The sequence below is a fragment of the Oncorhynchus gorbuscha genome, linkage group LG02 (assembly GCF_021184085.1).
Source record: "Oncorhynchus gorbuscha isolate QuinsamMale2020 ecotype Even-year linkage group LG02, OgorEven_v1.0, whole genome shotgun sequence".
Taxonomy (NCBI): Eukaryota; Metazoa; Chordata; class Actinopteri; order Salmoniformes; family Salmonidae; genus Oncorhynchus; species Oncorhynchus gorbuscha.
The window spans coordinates 69343935-69369274 of NC_060174.1; the positions used below are offsets into that span (position 1 = coordinate 69343935).

The following is a 25340-nucleotide window of genomic DNA, read 5'->3' on the forward strand; positions in this document are numbered from 1 at the left end:
AGGAAGTAGACCAAACTATATTTGGCAGGACCTAAGCATGCATTTGAAAAAAATATGGAAAAGCTACATTTATCTAACTGAAGTGTCCTTGGGGATGTTGTTGTTGTAGTGAAGGTGGGCTTCTTGGGTGAAATTGAATGGAATTATTCAGCAGATTATGGCAAAGCCCCCCTCTCCAAAACAGGGCACACACTTTCAATGAAGTGAAATGACGTTAAACCAACGTGGAACGGACGTTAAATTGATGTCTGTGCCCAGTGCCTATGGAGTACACTTATTTAAAATCGGACAGGCACTCTGCCAGCTCTCCTCGTGTCTGAAGAGCCTCTCCACAACAATAGGAGAATAGAGAACAGCTGGGAGTTTATCTCAAGGACCCTTCTTCAATGATACAGTGGCAGAGTACTGTCGCGAAACCATATCAGCGGTGTAACAGTTAACGATAGCCCTCAACATTCTCTCTCTTTCTCTCTCTAACAGTTGGTGTTGTTGTGGTGAAGGTTGTTCTTCTCTGAGGTTAGCGCTGTCTTCCTCTCATCACGGCTCTCTAAATAGACTAACGAGCACTACTAATTAGCTAACCACACATCGTGTCACCAGTCTTCTCCCTTCCACTCCCACGCGCGGCAGAGAGCAATATTCCTCCATCTGCAAAGGACTGAGCCTCCTCTTTAATCAGTAGAATGAGCTAAAATAGTATGGCTCTCAAACCAAAGTAAGACTAGTGTCACCAATGCAGCTCTGTTCTTTTCAGAGTCAGGTCAAGTGGTACATTGCAATCAAAGTCTTATCGGGGGAGCAGCGGCTTATCTTTTAGTGTCACATTGTATTGGGAGGTTGCTTCTAGCACCCAAATCACTTCAAAGCCATTTTGACTTCATAATGATTGCAGCCAGGAAGGAAACGGCAGCATTTTACAGCTTGATTAATTCTAGGGAATTCTTGTGAGAGTGGATACGTGAAAGCTCAGGCTGGGATTTCTCAGCCCTATATACAACTTCATGTCCTTGGGACACAAGGTTATCTAGAAACAAGCTCACCTTGAGGCAGAAGCAAACATGGCGTCTAGATCACCAAGATCCAGTGAGGAGAGGAAAAAAGGTCTCACCAATGGGAAATAAGCCATCACCATTTTTTATCCACAGGGTTAACAAACTAAACATTATCACTGGTATAATTAATATATAGATCTGTGGAATGGATTCATTTTCCTGCGTAATAGGTAATAAAGTATGCATACTTGAATCTCCTATTACTAACAAGAGATGAACACATCTTCTGTAAAATAACACGATAACAATCCCAATTGCTAGATCAGTGTGTATACGGTTGTAACGACTCTCCTCTTCTTCTGACGAGGAGTAAGAGATGTCGGACCAATGTGCAGAGTGGTAAGTGTCCATTTTAATATATAAAACTGAACACTACAAAAATACAAAATAACTATGTGAATGAACAAACTAAAATCAAAACAGTCCAGTATGGTACAAACACAGACACAGGAAACAATCACCCACAATCACCCACAACTGCGGCGCAGGTCCTAATCCAGGCACTTGTCATCTCCCGTCTGGATTACTGCAACTCGCTGTTGGCTGGGCTCCCTGCCTGTGCCATTAAACCCCTTCAACTCATCCAGAACGCCGCAGCCCGTCTGGTGTTCAACCTTCCCAAGTTCTCTCACGTCACCCCGCTCCTCCGTTCTCTCCACTGGCTTCCAGTTGAAGCTCGCATCCGCTACAAGACCATGGTGCTTGCCTACGGAGCTGTGAGGGGAACGGCACCTCAGTACCTCCAGGCTCTGATCAGGCCCTACACCCAAACAAGGGCACTGCGTTCATCCACCTCTGGCCTGCTCGCCTCCCTACCACTGAGGAAGTACAGCTCCCGCTCAGCCCAGTCAAAACTGTTCGCTGCCCTGGCCCCCCAATGGTGGAACAAACTCCCTCACGACGCCAGGACAGCGGAGTCAATCACCACCTTCCGGAGACACCTGAAACCCCACCTCTTTAAGGAATACCTAGGATAGGTTAAGTAATCCCTCTCACCCCACCCCCCCTAAGTTTTAGATGCACTATTGTTAAGTGACTGTCCCACTGGATGTCATAAGGTGAATGCACCAATTTGTAAGTCGCTCTGGATAAGAGCGTCTGCTAAATGACTTAAATGTAATGTAAATGTAACTCAAAGGTGAAACCAGGCTACCTAAGTATGGTTCTCAATCAGGGACAGCAAATGACAGCTGCCTCTGATTGAGAACCATACCAGGCCAAACACAGAAATCCCAAATCATAGAAAAAGGAACATAGACAACCCACCCAACTCACGCCCTGACCACACTAAAACAAAGACATACGTAACAAAAGAACTAAGGTCAGAACGTGACAACTGTATACTCAATCAACTTTTACAGGAATGTGATGTATTATCAGAGTGAGAAAGAGAGTGAGTGAGACAGAGAGACAAAAAAGAGAGAGTGTGTGCCTGCGTGCGTGCGTATGCGCGTTTGTGCCTGCGTGCGTGCGTGTGTGTGTGTGTGTGTGTGTGTGTGTGTGTGTGTGTGTGTGTGTGTGTGTGTGTGTGTGTGTGTGTGTGTGTGTGTGTGTGTGTGTGTGCGTGCGTGCGTGCGTGCGTGCGTGCGTGCGTGCGTGCGTGCGTGCGTGCGTGCGTGCGTGCGTGTGTGTGTGTGTGTGACTAAAATGAGAAAGTGCTATGACTAATAGATTCTCTCACCATCCGGCAGCCATGTTGTTAAAGAGCACCATGGGTAACCCTTAGATTACCAACTCCCACCAACGCCAGGCTGCTTGCACAACTAATTAAACATGGCAACGCTAACGAGCTGGCCTTTGATTACACTTCCTAATTGGGCTCCTCACCACCAGCCCCCAGTGCTGTACCATTATCACAATACACAGTCACACTACCCACCAAGAATTACAGTCAGGGAAACAAATCCTCTGTATTAACTTAACAAATTCAGACATAACCTCAGGTTTTATAACCAACAGTGCAGTAAATTAGTATTCAGGTAGTCTACACCCCAACACTCAAGGACTTATGTACTATTTTCTCATATTTAAGCCAGAACAATTTAAATACACATGACATCTGCATCTAGAGTGTACCTGAAGAAACCTTTATTTGTCCGGAATTTCCATTAGGATGGCAGGCTGCCCTCATAACTCTAGCCTTCCCCTCAATCATACTCCTGTCTCTGCAAAGGAGAACACAAGCAAATATTCCATCCACACAATCACGAGGACACCAGCCAAGAGACGCACAAATAAATCAGCACATACTCCTCCACGAAGCAATGAAAAACACAGTTTGCAAGCAAATGCTCTATACATGTCAAGCCCCTTTTAACTTCCCACTGATTTGAAATTGCTTTTCCCTGGATGCCCACAATGCAGTGGACATTAGCAGTTTCCTGTGGTAGGTTACCAGCATGGAAAAGTTCAAGTTACCAGCATGGACAACCACCCAGTGCCAAGGGCAATCAGTGAACAGTGTTCATTCTTCCGTCCCTCTGAGTCCAACTACTAGTATGTTGTTAGTGCTCTTTCTTTCCTAAATGCACTAGCTTGGGGATCATTCACCTTAGGGTCAGCTCCTATAAAAATGGACTTGGCGTCTGAAGGCAAATGTGGTTCCAATCTTTTGGACCCTTAAGTGTTTACTTGTACATCTCCAGGACAACTTACCAAAAAAAGCCAGTCATGTGAATCACCCCTCAATTCCTCAGGGTGATTAATTGTGAACACACCCGGCATCCAATGGTCAGTGTGAATGCCTCAGTGACGTCTCTCTCCCTCAGTGACAGACAGACTGTCATGACCGCTGAGGGTGAACCTGATCTCTCTGCTCTGATCTCTAATCCACAGCACAGCAGGCTCAAGTCATCACTGTGAGATGGTGAACAGCTCTCAATTACTAATGAACACTGTCCTTTGCATTAGCCTCTCACCCTTCAAACATCTGCAAGACAGCCTGCTAGGCTCTTAGACAATCCCTGGAGGACCCCGTGTAAGCTGGGTCTTACTCCAACCGGTTTTCAACCACTGCAATTGCATCATCCTCATCCTTTAATTGCTTTGATATCCAACTAATCTACATGGTCTAAGTGATGCAATACAGTCATTTGAACATTGTCTAAGAAATGTTGTTTAACCATAGAATCTCATTATCATTGACAGAGCTTTCTCTACCAATTAAGGGGGAGTAGAGACAAATCCAGCCAACACACACAGAAACACAGACACAGACACAGGCGCGCACACCACACACACACACACACACACACACACACACACACACACACACACACACACACACACACACACACACACACACACACACACACACACACACACACACACACACACACACACACACACACACACACACACACACACACACACACACAGTCCTACAGGATTTGAGTCATAGAGCCCTGTTGTTAGCCCAGCATGGATTGAGCCCCTGGCAGAGGAAGAGCTAATTAAACACACCACAGTGGAAAATAAATGGAATATAGCTACCACTTCTTTATTTCAAACTGGACCACATGGGGACCAGATGAAACCTTTTCTTCCTGTCTTCCTCCCTGGTTCTCTGATGGATAGAGTCATTACCTGAGTCCTAACAGTGTGTGTAATGTGAGCCCTATGAGTGATGATCCTCTGCCCACTCCTCAACCACACAGAGACAGATGAAACCTACAGTGATAAGAGTGGGAGGACAGGTAGAAAGGATGGAACATCTAATGCCAGACCTCAAACAATGACCAATGAGATCTCACACTCCCAAATAGATACTCACTTTCTAAGCTTAAAGCTATGAAAGACCCATGACTGATAATAAGACTACCAAGATAAGCAATTATACAGAAGCACTTTGCAGTAACAGGTGCTAGTCTCTATCTGCAGCAGGTAAGGTCAATTACATGACCAATGGCAAATAGTAGATTGAGGAGGAGTGTTGTGTTGGGATTGCTTACCTGGAACGAGGGCTCCTTCCTGCAGCTCTGAATGGGCGATACTGAGCAGCATGGCGAGAAGGAGAGCCGTAACAACTGACCACATGACCCACATGGTTCTCATTGGCCCAGCATCCCCTTTAGTGATCCTACACAGAGACACAGAAGTGAGGGTCAAACAGCAAATACAGAAAGATTGATAGAATCTAGATAGATACATCCCACTGTGCACAGACATCAGTTCAACGTCTACTTTTTATTTACATTTGGTCTAGTTTTTAACTCATGTGAATTTGACGTTAAAAAAAATATAGTAATCACCATGTCATTGGATTTAGGTTCAAATTTGGGTGAAGAAAATAGGAAATCCCCAGAACTTTATGCAAATCCAATCCGTTTCCCATGTTGATTCTACGTCATTAAATACACTGCTCAAAAAAATAAAGATAACACTTAAACAACACAATGTAACTCCAAGTCAATCACACTTCTGTGAAATCAAACTGTCCACTTAGGAAGCAACACTGATTGACAATACATTTCACATGCTGTTGTGCAAAATGGATTAGACAACAGGTGGTAATTATAGGCAATTAGCAAGACACCTCCAATAAAGGAGTGGTTCTGCAGGTGGTGACCACAGACCACTTCTCAGTTCCTATGCTTCCTGGCTAATGTTTTGGTCACTTTTGAATGCTGGCGGTGCTTTCACTCTAGTGGTAGCATGAGTCTACAACCCACACAAGTGGCTTAGGTAGTGCAGCTCATCCAGGATGGCACATCAATGATAGCTGTGGCAAGAAGGTTTGCTGTGTCTGTCAGCGTAGTGTCCAGAGCATGGAGGCGCTACCAGGAGACAGGCCAGTACATCAGGAGACGTGGAGGAGGCCGTAGGAGGGCAACAACCCAGCAGCAGGACCGCTACTTCCGCCTTTGTGCAAGGAGGAGCAGGAGGAGCATTGCCAGAGCCCTGCAAAATGAACTCCAGCAGGCCACAAATGTGCATGTGTCTGCTCAAACGGTCAGAAACAGACTCCATGAGGGTGGTATGAGGGCCCAACGTCCACAGGTGGGGGTTGTGCTTACAGCCCAACACCGTGCAGGACGTTTGGCATTTGTCAGAGAACACCAAGATTGGCAAATTCGCCACTGGCGCCCTGTGCTCTTCACAGATGAAAGCAGGTTCACACTGAGCACATGTGACAGACGTGACAGTCTGGAGACGCCGTGGAGAACGTTCTGCTGCCTGCAACATCCTCCAGCATGACCGGTTTGGCAGTGGGTCAGTCATGGTGTGGGGTGGCATTTCTTTGGGGGGCCGCACAGCCCTCCATGTGCTCGCCAGAGGTAGCCTGACTGCCATTAGGTATCGAGATGAGATTCTCAGGTCCCTTGTGAGACCATATGCTGGTGCGGTTGGCCCTGGGTTCCTCCTAATGCAAGACAATGCTAGACCTCATGTGGCTGGAGTGTGTCAGCAGTTCCTGCAAGAGGAAGGCATCGATGCTATGGACTGGCCCGCCTGTTCCCCAGACCTGAATCCAATTGAGCATATCTGGGACATCATGTCTCGCTCCATCCACCAACGCCACGTTGCACCACAGACTGTCCAGGACTTGGCGGATGCTTTAGTCCAGGTCTGGGAGAAGATCCCTCAGGAGACCATCCGCCACCTCATCAGGAGCATGCCCAGGCATTGTAGGGAGGTCATACAGGCACGTGGAGGCCACACACACTACTGAGCCTAATTTTGACTTGTTTTAAGGACATTACATCAAAGTTGGATCAGCCTGTAGTGTGGTTTTCCACTTTAATTTTGAGTGTGACTCCAAATCCAGACCTCCATGGGTTGATACATTTGATTGATGTGTCAGCACATTCAACTATGTAAAGAAAAAGGTATTTAATAAGAATATTTCATTCAGATCTAGGATGTGTTATTTTAGTGTTCCCTTTATTTTTTTGAGCAGTGTATGTTTTTGGTGTTAAAATGATATGGAAACAATGTTGATTCAACCAGTTTTTGCCTAGTGGGATATGAGGGAGAGCGAGGGAGAGAGATGGGGTGAAAGAGAGGACCATTAACTCCAATCAGCAATTGCCAATCATCCACTGAATGAAGTACATGTTACTAGGATAGACAAGGAGTAAACTACACAGTATAATCTGCTTCGATGATATCATCGAAGTACAGATAAAAGGTTGATCTTCAATCAGCCAAATAAAGTCTCTAAAAAACAAAAGTGCTGAACTGAATGACATTTTCACTTTCTAAAACCTTTCAATGTACTTTGTAAAAAAAAAAACATTTTTAAACATCACTGGTGAAGATCTGCTGATATGAGTGCATATTCTATGACTTCATTTTCCTAAGGCCCCACCTCATGGAAAGAACAAGAGAATAGGCACTAAAGAGGATAGAAGAGGTAAACAGATGGGCTTTGCTCTGAAGCCGACCCAACAAACGCTACAGTGGAATTCTGACTGGGTCTGCCCACAGTATCTCTCTGATCCAAAGTACACACACTCTGACAGGAGACCAGATTAATACTATATTCCCACACACTGATAAACCATTGCAGCTGATACATGTTCCCTTAGAGGAAATTTGGGGTGTGTGTGAGTTTGCGTGTGTGCACGCGCACCTGAGTGTGATTGTGTGCCTCAATGTAATTATGTGTGTCACCTAGCAGCGTACTTGTCTCATTTCACATATACCTTCAGACACACGTCCACACTGCAAGTCGTCTTTCTTTCTGGCACCCTCCTGCTGCCCTGGCACAATCTCCTGTTTGATAAATCAATTTCACAGGCTGACTTGGAGGAAAATGAGGCATGGTCACTCTCCTGCCAGCTCTGTCCAGACATCTAATTCCCCCCCCCCACCTCCTCTTCATCCTCCGTCTTTATTGGGCACGGTGAGCCACAGTGTCATGGGCAGGCTGTGGAAGAGGAGTGACCAGTTGGTTTTACCAATCAGCCATCTGTGGAACAAACTGCTATCTCCTGGTTCACATTCTCTCATGGAAGGCCAGATTCCTGGGATGCCTTGGCACCAGCTGACAGATTATCTGCACCACTCTGTCGCCCGCCTCCGCTCACTAAAATACACAGTAGCTGTTGCCAACACTAAGAACTTACCTAAACTTCTCAAGTCTTTCTGAGTGAAGGACCAAGAGAAGAGGGATGAGAAACAATGGGATGTTGAATGTCTATAATCACACTTTACAGTTCTGTACCTACAAATGCTTGTTTGTGCCTCCTTGTACAGTAGCAAGTAGTCAATGTAATGTTTTTTATCATTTGTAAGCTAGCTAGCTAAGCTACATGACCAGATGACGGAAGCTTACTTTAACGACTATCAAACTACTTTTTGATGGACTTCTCTTTTAAGGACATTCATTTCACAAATGTTTATAAATTAGCCGAACTCGCTCTGTTGAGAAATGGTCGCCAGAGTCAGAGATTATGCTACGGGACCGCTGATTGGAGTATGTTATAAAACTCCGCCATTAACATTGACAAACTAACCACCTCCGTCACAGACTTCATTAGGAAATGCATCAGCGACGTTATCCCCACAGTGAAGGTTCGCTGCTTCCCCATCGAAAGCCCTGGATTAACACCGAGGTTGGAGCTAAACTGAAGGACAGGGCTACAACACACAGCGCTGTCGTAGACAACCCTGAGGCTACGGACAAGGACAGGAACAAGTACAATAAGTCCTGCTACGACCTCTGCACAGTCATCAAACAGGCAAAAGGACAATATAAGAATAAAGTGGAATCATATGACACAGGCTCTGACGGTCGCCCCGTGCGGCAGAGGCTACAGTGCATTAAGGATTACAAAAGAATATCCAGCTGTGATCTGCCCAATGATGCCTCTCTACCAGACTAACACAAAGCATTTTATGCACACTTCGAAAAAAGTAACATTGTGACGGGTGTGAGGGCCGTCGCCGCCCCAGAGGACTAGGTGATCTCGCTCTCCGAGGCCAACGGGAGTAAGGTCTTTAATCAGATCGACACCCACAAGGCCACAACCTCTCCTTGTCCCAGTCTGTAATCCCCACATGTTTTAAGATGACCACCATTTCCGTTTCCTAAGAAATCTAAGGCTTCATGTCACAATGATTACCGCCCTGTAGCACTCACTTCTGTAATCATGAAGTGCTTTGAGAGGCTGGTTACGGCACACATCAATTCCATCATCCCAGACACCCTAGACCCACTCCAATTTGCATACCGCCCCAACAGATCCATAGACGACGCAATCTCAATTGCACTTCACACGGCCCTCACCCATTTAGATAAGAGGAATACCTATGTGAGAACGCTGTTCAATGACTACAGCTCAGCGTTCAACACCATTGTCCTCTCTTAGGAGGGGACAATGCTTAGGAGCCTGAGACTGAACACCTTCCCATCCACATTGACGGGGCTGCAGTGGAGCAGGACGAGAGCTTCAAGTTCCTCGGTGTCCAAATCCCTCAGGACTTTTAAAAGGGTCCACTTGCACAGTCATTAAGAAGGCGTGTTGAAAAGGTTTGGCATGGGCCCTTAAATCCTCAAAAAAGTTATACAGATGTACAATTGCGAGCATCTTGACTGACAGCATCACTGCTTGGTATGGCAATAGCACCGCCTTCGATTACATGGTGCAACAGAAGGTGGTGAGGACAGCCCAGTACATCACCGGGGCCGAGCTCCCAGCCTTCCAGGGCCTCTATATCAGGCGGTGTGAAAGGAAGGCCCGAAAAATCGTTAAAGATTCCAGCCACCCAAGCCATAGACCGTTATCTTTTCTTCCGCACTGCAAGCGGTACCAGTTCATCAAGTCTGACACCAACAGGCTCCTGAACAGCTTCTATCCCCAAGCCATAAGACTGCTAAATAGCTACCTAAATAGCAAACAAAATGGCTACATGGACTGAGGTGACCCTTGTATATTTCCACACTTACATAGCCCTACATATTAATGCACACTGACACACAAACACACACATAAACACTCACTTCATCATTTGTTCACACATACATAATATGCACATGCATTTAAACTGACTCTACACATACCCACTCACATACAATCATCATATACGCTGCTGCTACTCTGTTTATCATATACACTACCGGTAGAATACCTACTCATTCAAGGGTTTTTCTTTATTTTTACTATTTTCTACATTGTAGAATAATAGTGAAGACATCAACACTATGAAATAACCCATGTGGAATCACGTAGTAACCAAAAAAGTGTTAAACAAATCAAAATATATTTTATATTTGAGATTTTTCAAATAGCCACCCTTTGCCTTGATTACCGCTTTGCACACTCTTGGCATTTTCTCAAACAGCTTCATGAGGTAGACATCTGGAATGCATTTCAATTAATAGATGTGGCTTCTTAAAAGTTCATTTGTGGAATTTCTGTTCTTCTTAAAGCGTTTAAGCCAATCAGTTGTGTTGTGACGAGGTAGACAGAAGATAGCCCTATTTGGTAAAATAGTCCATATTATGACAAGAACAGCTCAAATAAGCAAAGAAAAATGACAGTCCATCATTACTTTAAGACATGAAGGTCAGTCAATACGGAACATTTCAAGAATTTTGAAAGTTTCTTCAAGTGCAGTGGCAAAATCCATCAAGCGCTATGATGAACTGTCATGAGGACCGCCACAGGAATGGAAGACCCAGAGTTACTGCTGCTGTAGAGGATATGTTTATTAGAGTTACCAGCCTCAGAAATTGCAGCTCAAATAAATGCTTCAGAGTTCAAGTAACAGACACATGTCAACATCAACTGTTCAGAGGAGACTGCATGAATCAGGCCTTCATGGGCTGTGCCGTGGCGGAGATATTTGTGGGCTATACTCAGCCTTGTCTCAGGATGGTAAGTTGGTGGTTGAAGATATCCCTCTAGTGGTGTGGGGCCTGTGCTTTGGCAAAGTGGGTGGGGTTATATCCTTCCTGTTTGGCCCTGTCCGGGGGTGTCCTCGGATGGGGCCACAGTGTCTCCTGTCCCCTCCTGTCTAAGCCTCCAGTATTGATGCTGCAGTAGTTTGTGTCGGGGGGCTAGGGTCAGTTTGTTATATCTGGAGTACTTCTCCTGTCCTATTCGGTGTCCTGTGTGAATCTAAGTGTGCGTTCTCTAATTCTCTCCTTCTTTCTTTCTCTCTCTCGGAGGACCTGAGCCCTAGGACCATGCCCCAGGACTACCTGACATGATGACTCCTTGCTGTCCCCAGTCCACCTGGCCATGCTGCTGCTCCAGTTTCAACTGTTCTGCCTTACTATTATTTGACCATGCTGGTCATATATGAACATTTGAACATCTTGGCCATGTTCTGTTATAATCTCCACCCGGCACAGCCAGAAGAGGACGGGCCACCCCACATAGCCTGGTTCCTCTCTAGGTTTCTTCCTAGGTTTTGGCCTTTCTAGGGAGTTTTTCCTAGCCACCGTGCTTCTACACCTGCATTGCTTGCTGTTTGGGGTTTTAGGCTGGGTTTCTGTACAGCACTTTGAGATATCAGCTGATGTACGAAGGGCTATATAAATACATTTGATTTGATTTGATTCATGGTCAAATTGCTTCAAAGAAACCATTATTAAAGGACACCAATAATAAGAAGAGACTTGCTTGGGCCAAGAAACCCGAGTAACGGACATTAGACCGGTGGAAATTTGTCCTTTGGTCTGATGAGTCCAAATTTGAGATTTTTGGTTCCAACCACCATGTTTTTGTGAGATGCCGTGTGGGTGAACGGATGATCTCCGCATGTGTATTTCCCACCATAAAGCATGGAGGAGGAGGTGTGATGGTGCTTTGCTGGTGACACTGTCTGTGATTTATTTAGAATTCAAGGCACACTTAACCAGCATGACTACCACAGCATTCTTCAGCGATACTCCATCCCATCAGGTTTGCACTTAGTGGGACTATCATTTGTTTTTCAACAGGACAATGACCCAACACACCTCCAGGCTATATAAGGGCTATTTGACCAAGAAAGAGAGTGATGGAGTGCTACATCAGATGACCTGGTCTCCACCATCCCCTGACCTGGGGATGAGTCAGACCGCAGAGTGAAGGAAAAGCAGCCAATAAGTGCTCAGCATATGTGGGAACTCCTTCAAGACTGTTGGAAAAGCATTCCAGGTGAAGCTGGTTGAGAGAATGCCAAGTGTGTGCAAAGTTGTCATCGAGGCAAAGGGCGGCTATTTGAGGAATCTCAAATATAAAATATATTTTGATTTGTTTTACACTTTTTTGATTCCATATGTGTTCTTTCATAGTTTTGATATCTTCACTATTCTTCTACAATGTAGGTAATAGTAAAAAAAATAAAGAAAAACCTTTGAATGAGTAGGTGTTCTAAAACTTTTGACCGGTAGTGTATCCTGATTCCTAGTCACCTTACTCCTATCCCTGCACATCCCTGTACATTGTAAATATTGTAGTAAGATTGGAAATGACTGACCCTGTATATAGGATGCTTGCTGACTTTCATGTGTTTTTCTTCATTCTTATTTTTATTTCTCATGTGTTTGTTTTTCTATCTTATGTTACTTTTTTGTATTACATTGTTATTGATTACAGTATTGTTGGGTTTAGAGGTTTCAAGAAAGGCATTTGAATGTACTTGTGCATGTGACATTAAAACTTGAAATGTGGATACGTCTGTCAATCTCACTATCTGTCAATCTCACTGGGAAGATATACAGTAGTAGTGTATACTATGTTGCAAGTTCGCTAGCAAAAAATGCGAGCCAGACCTAGTTGATACAATGCTGCAAGTTCGTTAGCAGGAGTTCACGCTCGAGACAGTAGATAGATGATTGAAAGACAACTGTTTCTGGAGGATTATTATAATGGTCATTTCATTTTGTGTTCATGGTCATTACACCTCTATTAATTTCCGTTCCAGCCCTGATTTTAGGGCAGAAAGCCTCAATGGCTTTAGATCACCCTAAATGGAAAAGAAAAAACGCTTCTCTGACTCGTCTGAGTTCTCTCTCTGTTGTAGACTGTAGACCTCACAGGCAAGACAATGTTATGTCTCTTTTAAATGAGGAGAGTGGAAAAAGAGATCCACCAACAGTGGAATTGGAGGGAAAATAACATTTATAATTTGGTAGCAACAGGCTAACAGTAGGAGTAAAGACATAGCTAACAGTAGGAGTAAAGACATGGCTAACAGTAGGGGTAAAGACATGGCTAACAGTAGGAGTAAAGACATAGCTAACAGTAGGAGTAAAGACATGGCTAACAGTAGGAGTAAAGACATGGCTAACAGTAGGAGTAAAGACATGGCTAACAGTAGGGGTAAAGACATGGCTAACAGTAGGGGTAAAGACATGGCTAACAGTAGGAGTAAAGACATGGCTAACAGTAGGGGTAAAGACATGGCTAACAGTAGGAGTAAAGACATGGCTAACAGTAGGAGTAAAGAAGTAGGGGTAAAGACATGGCTAACAGTAGGGGTAAAGACATGGCTAACAGTAGGAGTAAAGACATGGCTAACAGTAGGGGTAAAGACATGGCTAACAGTAGGAGTAAAGACATAGCTAACAGTAGGAGTAAAGACATGGCTAACAGTAGGGGTAAAGACATGGCTAACAGTAGGAGTAAAGACATGGCTAACAGTAGGGGTAAAGACATGGCTAACAGTAGGAGTAAAGACATGGCTAACAGTAGGAGTAAAGACATGGCTAACAGTAGGGGTAAAGACATGGCTAACAGTAGGAGTAAAGACATGGCTAACAGTAGGAGTAAAGACATGGCTAACAGGAGTAAAGACATGGCTAACAGTAGGGGTAAAGACATGGCTAACAGTAGGGGTAATAGTAGGGGTAAAGAAATGGCTAACAGTAGGAGTAAAGACATGGCTAACAGTAGGAGTAAAGACATGGCTAACAGTAGGGGTAAAGACATGGCTAACAGTAGGGGTAAAGAAGTAGAGGTAAAGACATGGCTAACAGTAGGGGTAAAGACATGGCTAACAGTAGGAGTAAAGACATGGCTAACAGTAGGGGTAAAGACATGGCTAACAGTAGGGGTAAAGACATGGCTAACAGTAGGAGTAAAGACATGGCTAACAGTAGGAGTAAAGACATGTAAAGACATGGCTAACAGTAGGGGTAAAGACATGGCTAACAGTAGGGGTAAAGAAGTAGGGGTAAAGACATGGCTAACAGTAGTGGTAAAGACATGGCTAACAGTAGGAGTAAAGACATGGCTAACAGTAGGGGTAAAGACATGGCTAACAGTAGGAGTAAAGACATGGCTAACAGTAGGAGTAAGACATGGCTAACAGTAGGAGTAAAGACATGGCTAACAGTAGGAGTAAAGACATGGCTAACAGTAGGAGTAAAGACATGGCTAACAGTAGGGGTAAAGACATGGCTAACAGTAGGGGTAAAGACATGGCTAACAGTAGGGGTAAATACATGGCTAACAGTAGGAGTAAAGACATGGCTAACAGTAGGGGTAAAGATATGGCTAACAGTAGGAGTAAAGACATGGCTAACAGTAGGGGTAAAGACATGGCTAACAGTAGGAAGTAGGAGTAAAGACATGGCTAACAGTAGGGGTAAAGACATGGCTAACAGTTAGAGTAAAGACATGGCTAACAGTAGGAGTAAGACATGGCTAACAGTAGGAGTAAAGACATGGCTAACAGTAGGAGTAAAGACATGGCTAACATTAGGAGTAAAGACATGGCTAACAGTAGGAGTAAAGACATGGCTAACAGTAGGGGTAAAGACATGGCTAACAGTAGGAGTAAAGACATGGCTAACAGTAGGGGTAAAGACATGGCTAACAGTAGGAGTAAAGGCATGGCTAACAGTAGGAGTAAGACATGGCTAACAGTAGGAGTAAAGACATGGCTAACAGTAGGGGTAAAGACATGGCTAACAGTAGGAGTAAAGACATGGCTAACAGTAGGAGTAAAGACATGGCTAACAGTAGGGGTAAAGACATGGCTAACAGTAGGAGTAAAGACATGGCTAACAGTAGGAGTAAAGACATGGCTAACAGTAGGAGTAAAGACATGGCTAACAGTAGGAGTAAAGACATGGCTAACAGTAGGAGTAAAGACATGGCTAACAGTAGGGGTAAAGACATGGCTAACAGTAGGAGTAAAGACATGGCTAACAGTAGGGGTAAAGACATGGCTAACAGTAGGGGTAAAGACATGGCTAACAGTAGGAGTAAAGACATGGCTAACAGTAGGAGTAAAGACATGGCTAACAGTAGGAGTAAAGACATGGCTAACAGTAGGGGTAAAGACATGGCTAACAGTAGGAGTAAAGACATGGCTAACAGTAGGAGTAAAGACATGGCTAACAGGAGTAAAGACATGGCTAACAGTAGGGGTAAAGACATGGCTAACAGTAGGAGTAAAGACATGGCTAACAGTAGGAGTAAAGACATGGCTAACAGTAGGGGTAAAGACATGGCTAACAGTAGGGGTAAAGAAGTAGGGGTAAAGACATGGCTAACAGTAGGGGTAAAGACATGGCTAACAGTAGGAGTAAAGACATGGCTAACAGTAGGGGTAAAGACATGGCTAACAGTAGGGGTAAAGACATGGCTAACAGTAGGAGTAAAGACATGGCTAACAGTAGGAGTAAAGACATGTAAAGACATGGCTAACAGTAGGGGTAAAGACATGGCTAACAGTAGGGGTAAAGAAGTAGGGGTAAAGACATGGCTAACAGTAGTGGTAAAGACATGGCTAACAGTAGGAGTAAAGACATGGCTAACAGTAGGGGTAAAGACATGGCTAACAGTAGGAGTAAAGACATGGCTAACAGTAGGAGTAAGACATGGCTAACAGTAGGAGTAAAGACATGGCTAACAGTAGGAGTAAAGACATGGCTAACAGTAGGAGTAAAGACATGGCTAACAGTAGGAGTAAAGACATGGCTAACAGTAGGGGTAAAGACATGGCTAACAGTAGGGGTAAAGACATGGCTAACAGTAGGAGTAAAGACATGGCTAACAGTAGGGGTAAATACATGGCTAACAGTAGGAGTAAAGACATGGCTAACAGTAGGGGTAAAGATATGGCTAACAGTAGGAGTAAAGACATGGCTAACAGTAGGGGTAAAGACATGGCTAACAGTAGGAAGTAGGAGTAAAGACATGGCTAACAGTAGGGGTAAAGACATGGCTAACAGTTAGAGTAAAGACATGGCTAACAGTAGGAGTAAGACATGGCTAACAGTAGGAGTAAAGACATGGCTAACAGTAGGAGTAAAGACATGGCTAACAGTAGGAGTAAAGACATGGCTAACATTAGGAGTAAAGACATGGCTAACAGTAGGAGTAAAGACATGGCTAACAGTAGGGGTAAAGACATGGCTAACAGTAGGAGTAAAGACATGGCTAACAGTAGGGGTAAAGACATGGCTAACAGTAGGAGTAAAGGCATGGCTAACAGTAGGAGTAAGACATGGCTAACAGTAGGAGTAAAGACATGGCTAACAGTAGGGGTAAAGACATGGCTAACAGTAGGAGTAAAGACATGGCTAACAGTAGGAGTAAAGACATGGCTAACAGTAGGGGTAAAGACATGGCTAACAGTAGGAGTAAAGACATGGCTAACAGTAGGAGTAAAGACATGGCTAACAGTAGGAGTAAAGACATGGCTAACAGTAGGAGTAAAGACATGGCTAACAGTAGGAGTAAAGACATGGCTAACAGTAGGGGTAAAGACATGGCTAACAGTAGGAGTAAAGACATGGCTAACAGTAGGGGTAAAGACATGGCTAACAGTAGGAGTAAAGACATGGCTAACAGTAGGGGTAAAGACATGGCTAACAGTAGGAGTAAAGACATGGCTAACAGTAGGAGTAAAGACATGGCTAACAGTAGGGGTAAAGACATGGCTAACAGTAGGAGTAAAGACATGGCTAACAGTAGGGGTAAAGACATGGCTAACAGTAGGAGTAAAGACATGGCTAACAGTAGGAGTAAAGACATGGCTAACAGTAGGGGTAAAGACATGGCTAACAGTAGGGGTAAAGACATGGCTAACAGTAGGAGTAAAGACATGGCTAACAGTAGGGGTAAAGACATGGCTAACAGTAGGAGTAAAGACATGGCTAACAGTACAGTAGGAGTAAAGACATGGATAACAGTAGGAGTAAAGACATGGCTAACAGTAGGAGTAAAGACATGGTTAAAGAGATAAATATATATATATATCATATTGCCTCTGTAATATGTGGGCTGGGTAGTAGCCTAGCGGTTAAGAGGTTGGGCCATTAACCGAAAGGTTGACTAAGGGAAATTGGTTGATGTGCCCTTGAGCAAGGCACTTAAGCCCAATTGCTCATGTAACTTGCACTGGATAAGCGTGTCTGCTAAATTACCAAGAAATAAGTCAAACGTATGCATATTTCTAACTCGAATTAAACACTTTAAATGGGAAAACTGAAGAATGAAGAGAGAAAGAGGAGCTGATGGGACAGACACTTTCAGAGTGCAGTAATCTGTAGTCAGCACTCTGGGTCCTCAGTAAACTGCAGTAATTAGTGTTGTATACTGGAGCACCTGGATGCTGCAGACAGACAGCAGGACTACAGCCTGGGATGGATATGCTGTAGTTCTACAACACACTCAGGCTGAGGCCATGCACAGTTCCACTGTTAAAACACATAGGCAGCCAATAGAGCAGGTGTTACACATAATATATATGCTTGAAGATGGAGGAGTGTGAGAAGAGATAGCAAAGTGTGACATAACAGTGCATGTGCCGACATGCTGAGATAGTGGTGTTTCTACAGTATGGTGATGTGGACTGTGGTTTATGGTGGGAGCCCAGTGATATATGTGATGGGGAGAGATAGAGGAGTGCTGTGTTAGAAGGCACAGTGAGACATGCAGGTGTGTGTCTCACTGTGGAGACAGGTAAGGATTAAACCAGCCTTTCTTAAGGGTCCTGTTAGTGTTGGGTCGCGACGTGTCAGTGTAAATGTTTAATTGTTTCATTAATTATTAGAATTGATTTGGCCAAGTGCATCTGCGCGCTCTGTTCGGTGCGCTTTCTGCTAAAGCAGCGGTCTCTGTTCAGTTTGGCAGCTGCGCGAGTGGGAGAGGGAGATGCCTGTGTGCTTCGCGGTTTACCGGATCTTTTTTTCTGCAGTTTTCTTGAAGATCACCGCTGTCGTTCAGAAAGCAGATGATGCGTTGTCTACCACTGACTTGTCATTCTCACCCGCCGTCACTCACCGTTGTCATCAAATGGATTCGTGCTAGCAACAAGTTCTGACTGAGATCAATTGTCACGAAACGAAAAATATACAGCGATGAGTTTCTCTCTCTTTTATACAAACTTATAACGAGGAGCGCCCACAATGTGTTTTGTGCGGTGAAGAGTTTAGTAATGAGTCTCGCATAACGAACACATTAACACGTCCTGACCAAACATCCACAGCATGATGGTAAACCCAGGAAGTTCTTTCAGAACAGGGCAGAATGCTTCAGGAAACAGTGATTTGACAGTGGAAAAGTTAGTCAGCTAGCAAGGCATTGTTGTCCTTTTATAACAGGTGTTGATAAGCAGAAATAAGGGAGTACTAACTAACTCTCATAGTAGATGTGAGTTTTTCAAACAATCCCCTGGCCTTGTACACAGCTAATCGCTAACATTCGCCAAAGCAAAGTAGCTACTGATGTGCAGCCTTTAAGTAACAATACAGATGAAGATGAAAAATGATCAGGCCCACTGTACATCTCACTGTAGAAATGATCAGGCCCACTGTACATCTCACTGTAGAAATGATCAGGCCCACTGTACATCTCACTGTAGAAATGATCAGGCCCACTGTACATCTCACTGTAGAAATGATCAGGCCCACTGTACATCTCACTGTAGAAATGATCAGGCCCACTGTACATCTTACTGTAGAAATGATCAGGCCCACTGTACATCTCACTGTAGAAATGGTCAGGCCCACTGTACATCTTACTGTAGAAATGATCAGGCCCACTGTACATCTTACTGTAGAAATGATCAGGCCCACTGTACATCTCACTGTAGAAATGATCAGGCCCACTGTACATCTTACTGTAGAAATGATCAGGCCCACTGTACATCTTACTGTAGAAATGATCAGGCTCACTGTACATCTCACTGTAGAAATGATCAGGCCCACTGTACATCTCACTGTAGAAATTATCAGGCCCACTGTAGAAATGATCAGGCCCACTGTACATCTCACTGTAGAAATGATCAAGCCCACTGTACATCTTACTGTAGAAATTATCAGGCCCACTGTACATCTTACTGTATAAATTATTGTTGAAAACTAGTTTAGGTTGGAACTGTTGCTGTTAAAATACAATAATATTTTTTAGTCTTAACTGGAATAAACTGATTGAAATGAGATGCTTTTTGAGGCAAACACACTCACACAGTAACACACTCACACAGTAACACACTCACACAGTAACACACTCACACAGTAACACACTCACACAGTTCTGGGTTGTTCATCTACAGCAGAAAGCGGTCTCCTGCATGACTGAGGAGGCAGTAGATGTTCTGGTCCAGTTTGGCCACCCACATAACTTAATTAAGGAAAATAAGAACAATCCGAAATTCCTTTTTGATACTGTGGCAAAGCTAACTAAAAAGCAGCATTCCCCAAGAGAGGATGACTTGCACTTTAGCAGTGATAAATTCATGAACTTCTTTGAGGAAAAGATTATGATTATTAGAAAGCAAATTACGGACTCCTCTTTAAACCTGCGTATTCCTCCAAACCTCAGTTGTCCTGAGTCTGCACAACTCTGCCAGGACCTAGGATCAAGAGAGACGCTCAAGTGTTTTAGTACTATATCTCTTGACACAATGATGAAAATAATCATGGCCTCTAAACCTTCAAGCTGTATACTGGACCCTATTCCAACTAAACTACTGAAAGAGCTGCTTCCTGTGCTTGGCCCTCCTATGTTGAACATAATAAACGGCTCTCTATCCACTGGATGTGTACCAAACTCACTAAAAGTGGCAGTAATAAAGCCTCTCTTGAAAAAGCCAAACCTTGACCCTGAAAATATAAAAAACTATCGGCCTATATCGAATCTTCCATTCCTCTCAAAGATTTTAGAGAAGGCTGTTGCGCAGCAACTCACTGCCTTCCTGAAGACAAACAATGTATACGAAATGCTTCAGTCTGGTTTTAGACCCCATCATAGCACTGAGACGGCACTTGTGAAGGTGGTAAATGACATTTTGATGGCATCGGACCGAGGCTCTGCATCTGTCCTCGTGCTCCTAGACCTTAGTGCTGCTTTTGATACCATCGATCACCACATTCTTTTGGAGAGATTGGAAACCCAAATTGGTCTACACGGACATGTTCTGGCCTGGTTTAGGTCTTATCTGTCGGAAAGATATCAGTTTGTCTCTGTGAATGGTTTGTCCTCTGACAAATCAACTGTACATTTCGGTGTTCCTCAAGGTTCTGTTTTAGGACCACTATTGTTTTGACTATATATTTTACCTCTTGGGGATGTTATTCGAAAACATAATGTAAACTTTCACTGCTATGCGGATGGCACACAGCTGTACATTTCAATGAAACATGGTGAAGCACCAAAATTGCCCTCGCTAGAAGCATGTGTTTCAGACATAAGGAAGTGGATGGCTGCAAACTTTCTACTATTAAACTCGGACAAAACAGAGATGCTTGTTCTAGGTCCCAAGAAACAAAGAGATCTTCTGTTGAATCTGACAATTAATCTTAATGGTTGTACAGTCGTCTCAAATAAAACTGTGAAGGACCTCGGCGTTACTCTGGACCCTGATCTCTCTTTTGAAGAACATATCAAGACCATTTCGAGGACAGCTTTTTTCCATCTACGTAACATTGCAAAAATCAGAAACTTTCTGTCCAAAAATGATGCAGAAAAATTAATCCATGCTTTTGTCACTTCTAGGTTAGACTACTGCAATGCTCTATTTTCCGGCTACCCGGATAAAGCACTAAATAAACTTCAGTTAGTGCTAAATACGGCTGCTAGAATCCTGACTAGAACCAAAAAATTTGATCATATTACTCCAGTGCTAGCCTCTCTACACTGGCTTCCTGTCAAAGCAAGGGCTGATTTCAAGGTTTTACTGCTAACCTACAAAGCATTACATGGGCTTGCTCCTACCTACCTCTCTGATTTGGTCCTGCCGTACATACCTACACGTACGCTACGGTCACAAGACGCAGGCCTCCTAATTGTCCCTAGAATTTCTAAGCAAACAGCTGGAGGCAGGGCTTTCTCCTATAGAGCTCCATTTTTATGGAACGGTCTGCCTACCCATGTCAGAGACGCAAACTCGGTCTCAACCTTTAAGTCTTTACTGAAGACTCATCTCTTCAGTGGGTCATATGATTGAGTGTAGTCTGGCCCAGGAGTGGGAAGGTGAACGGAAAGGCTCTGGAGCAACGAACCGCCCTTGCTGTCTCTGCCTGGCCGGTTCCCCTTTTTCCACTGGGATTCTCTGCCTCTAACCCTGTTACGGGGGCTGAGTCACTGGCTTGCTGGGGCTCTCTCGTGCCGTCCCTGGGGGGGGGTGCGTCACCTGGGTGGGTTGATTCACTGTTGTGGTCGGCCTGTCTGGGTTTCCTCCCCCCCCCCTGGGTTGTACCGTGTCGGAGATCTTTGTGGGCTATACTCGGCCTTGTCTCAGGATGGTAAGTTGGTGGTTGAAGATTTCCCTCTAGTGGTGTGGGGGCTGTGCTTTGGCAAAGTGGGTGGGGTTATATCCTTCCTGTTTGGCCCTGTCCGGGGGTGTCCTCGGATGGGGCCACAGTGTCTCCTGACCCCTCCTGTCTCAGCCTCCAGTATTTATGCTGCAGTAGTTTATGTGTCGGGGGGCTAGGGTCAGTTTGTTTATCTGGAGTACTTCTCCTGTCCTATTCGGTGTCCTGTGTAAGTGTGCGTTCTCTAATTCTCTCCTCTCTTTCTTTCTCTCTCTCGGAGGACCTGAGCCCTAGGACCATGCCCCAGGACTACCTGACATGATGACTCCTTGCTGTCCCCAGTCCACCTGGCCATGCTGCTGCTCCAGTTTCAACTGGCCTGGGCCCTAGGACCATGTACCAGGACTACCTGACATGAGGACTCCTTGCTGTCCCCAGTCCACCTGGCCATGCTCCTGCTCCAGTTTCAACTGTTCTGCCTTACTATTATTCAACCATGCTGGTCATTTATGAACATTTGAACATCTTGGCCACGTTCTGTTATAATCTCCACCCGGCACAGCCAGAAGAGGACTGGCCACCCCACATATGCTCTCTCTAATTCTCTCTTTCTTTCTCTCTCTCGGAGGACCTGAGCCCTAGGACCGTGCCCCAGGACTACCTGACATGATGGCTCCTTGCTGTCCCCAGTCCACCTGACTGTGCTGCTGCTCCAGTTTCAACTGTTCTGCCTTATTATTATTTGACCATGCTGGTCATTTATGAACATTTGAACATCTTGGTCATGTTCTGTTATAATCTCTACCCGGCACAGCCAGAAGAGGACTGGCCACCCCACATAGCCCGGTTCCTCTCTAGGTTTCTTCCTAGGTTTTGGCCTTTCTAGGGAGTTTTTCCTAGCCACCGTGCTTTTACACCTGCATTGTTTGCTGTTTGGGGTTTTAGGCTGGGTTTCTGTACAGCACTTTGAGATATCAGCTGATATACGAAGGGCTATATAAATAAATTTGATTTGATTTGATTTGATTTGATACCTATGCGAGTCAGGGTTCTGAACTCTGACATACTTAATAAACAAGTACAGAAACAGTTTCAATGCTGAGTATAACCTCAGTGTTGTACTGTCACCACAGAGCCCAGAATAGACATGTTGCTGTTAAAATACAATACATCATTTTTATTCTGAACTGGAATAAACTGATTGATCACATCACATAGATGAGTAACAGAACACACACACAGGCTTTATGATAGTGCAACCCTAAGTAACAGTACAGATTAAAAATGATCAGGCCTACTGTACATCTTACTGTAGAAAAGATTGTTGAAAGAAAGTCTAGGTTGGAACTGTTGCTGTTAAAATACATTTTTTTAAATTCTGAACTGGAATAAACTGATTGATCACATCATACAGATATAGACCAGAAAAGGAGTGTGTGTGTGTTTCCTGGTCTATATATATATCCGTGTGATGTGATCAATCAGTTTATTCCAGTTCAGAATGAAAATGATGCATTGTATTTTAACAGCAACAGTTCCAACCTAGACAGATATGTAAGTGTTTTAATGGGGGAAAATAAACATGAATAGATATTTATATGGATATGTAATTTATTTATTTTATTTATTTAATGTCATTGTTAATTGTTTTTTTTGTCTATATTGCATTTGTTTTAGGGCAATGAAATGTACCGATATTTATGTATTGTAGCGACCCGCACAGACAGCTGTGTGTTATGTGTTAGGCTAGGAGGTGGTTGTGTTGTACTGACCAGTACCCGGTGTTCGCGGGGTCCAACCTGTCAATCAACCTGCTATCTGCCAATCACGGGAATGCCTGGAATGTTCTGATGCCGGGCATCCTGGTGGTTGGTGGAGTGGCGTGGAGGGGGGTTGGGCAGGGGGGTGGAGCATTGGAAGTTAAGACCAGGTTCAGCTTTTGTTCTCTCTCTCTTACGTCTGGGCTTCACAAGAGAAGGTCACGATTGGCTTGTGTCATCTATTTGGCGTGTGCTACGGCCCAAACAGTAGCCTGTGTAAAGTTGGTGTAATAAACCGTCAATTCGTAAACTCAAGCCTCTGTCTGGACAATTGTTCCTTTATGATCTAGTCGGGTCATTACAGTATAGTTGCATATTTTCCTAAGCTTGGGTCCCAGGAAAACACAGAATGCTCATTTGAGTCCCAGGCTGAAAAAGTTGAAGAACTCCTGGATTAAATGGCTCAGACTGACGGTGCATTATCACCGCCTCATTACCATAATTGAATTAACCTGCCACCGCTGCCACCTGAATCACGGAGAGCCTGTGCACTACACAAACACAGACACGACACATATGCACACCACATAGGCCAACGCCCACACACACACAGGCACACAAAACAGATAAGATGTCTGCACATGGCAAGACCCTGTCTATGAGGATATCTATCTTGCATGTACATGTCTTGCAAGATCCCACAGGGTTCACATGCAGAGTCCCACACCAGGTTTCAAGTACTGTATATTACATTTACATGTTAGTCATTTAGCAGACACTCTTATCCAGGAGCACTGTCTTGCTGTTTCATCAATGTAGCTACTGTGTCCTCATGCTGCAATCTTGGTTTAGGTGTTCGACACCCACCTCCTGCTCTGTAAGCCATTCATAGGCATGACATTGTAATGGAGAGAGAGCTGCAGATTGAGTAAAACGGGATGCTGATTATCCTTCCCCCTACCAGTCCTGTGACAGGGGGAAGCATTCCCTCTTACCCCCTAACAGATTGCCAATATCAGAGAGCAGGAACCGTCACTACACCACAGCAGACAGATCACATGTAGGCACTGGGGTGTGAAGCAGGGAAGAGAATCAGCTTTTTCACTCCAGTGCCCTCACTGTTCCCCCTCTCTATCCCTGGCTCTATCCTAAACCACAGCAGAGACGGATACATCCCAGCACTCTGATATGGTAGAGGGATCAGCAATCATAAGGTCAGGGGCCAGGAAATCAAGGATTTAGTCTGAACAAAACCATATGAACTTTAGGAGATACATGGAAGTGACACCCAGCAGAGCATGGCAGCGCATTCAAACACCTGCAACATCAGCAGATAATGGCTGCAGGCAAAAGTGCTCTACCACCACCAGCCAATGGTAAAGTAGAGACCCGCCTCATGATATTAACCACTGAAACCCACACAAACCACACCGATCTGTCTGGCATGAATTACTAAATCTATTTTCACATGGAAACCATCTTTCATCAAATAATCATGTTGAAATACATTGATGGAAGGAGATGGAAAAACCAGGTCAGCACACATGAGAACAAATATGTTTTCCTCACACATCTCAGAGAGGTAGATTGGTATGTGATGGCTGATCAGCAGGTGCCAGGGAGTGAAGAAGAGCAGGGGGTGAGTACAGGAAGTGTGTGTCACTGGTTATTTCCTTCTCAAGATTTGGAGACCAAATCAATGAGCCCAGCAGTAGGTCTCCTTGGACACTGAACAGTGCTATTGAATCACACCCTCAGAGCAGAGGAGGACATATACCACACACACAGACACAACCCACAAACACAAACACAACACACACACACCACACAAACACACCACACACATGCACACACGACACACCAACCACACACACACAC

General features: G+C 44.4%; 1 protein-coding gene across 1 annotated transcript in view; it reads right to left on the reverse strand.

Annotated features, from left to right (window-relative positions):
* Positions 1 to 25340, reverse strand: part of LOC124008338 (roundabout homolog 1-like) — a 223192-nt gene that overhangs the window by 191175 nt on the left and 6677 nt on the right. The window contains 1 exon segment of the mRNA XM_046319510.1: positions 5003 to 5130. Within this exon segment, the coding sequence (XP_046175466.1) occupies positions 5003 to 5105 (103 nt within the window). The 5' untranslated portion in view covers positions 5106 to 5130.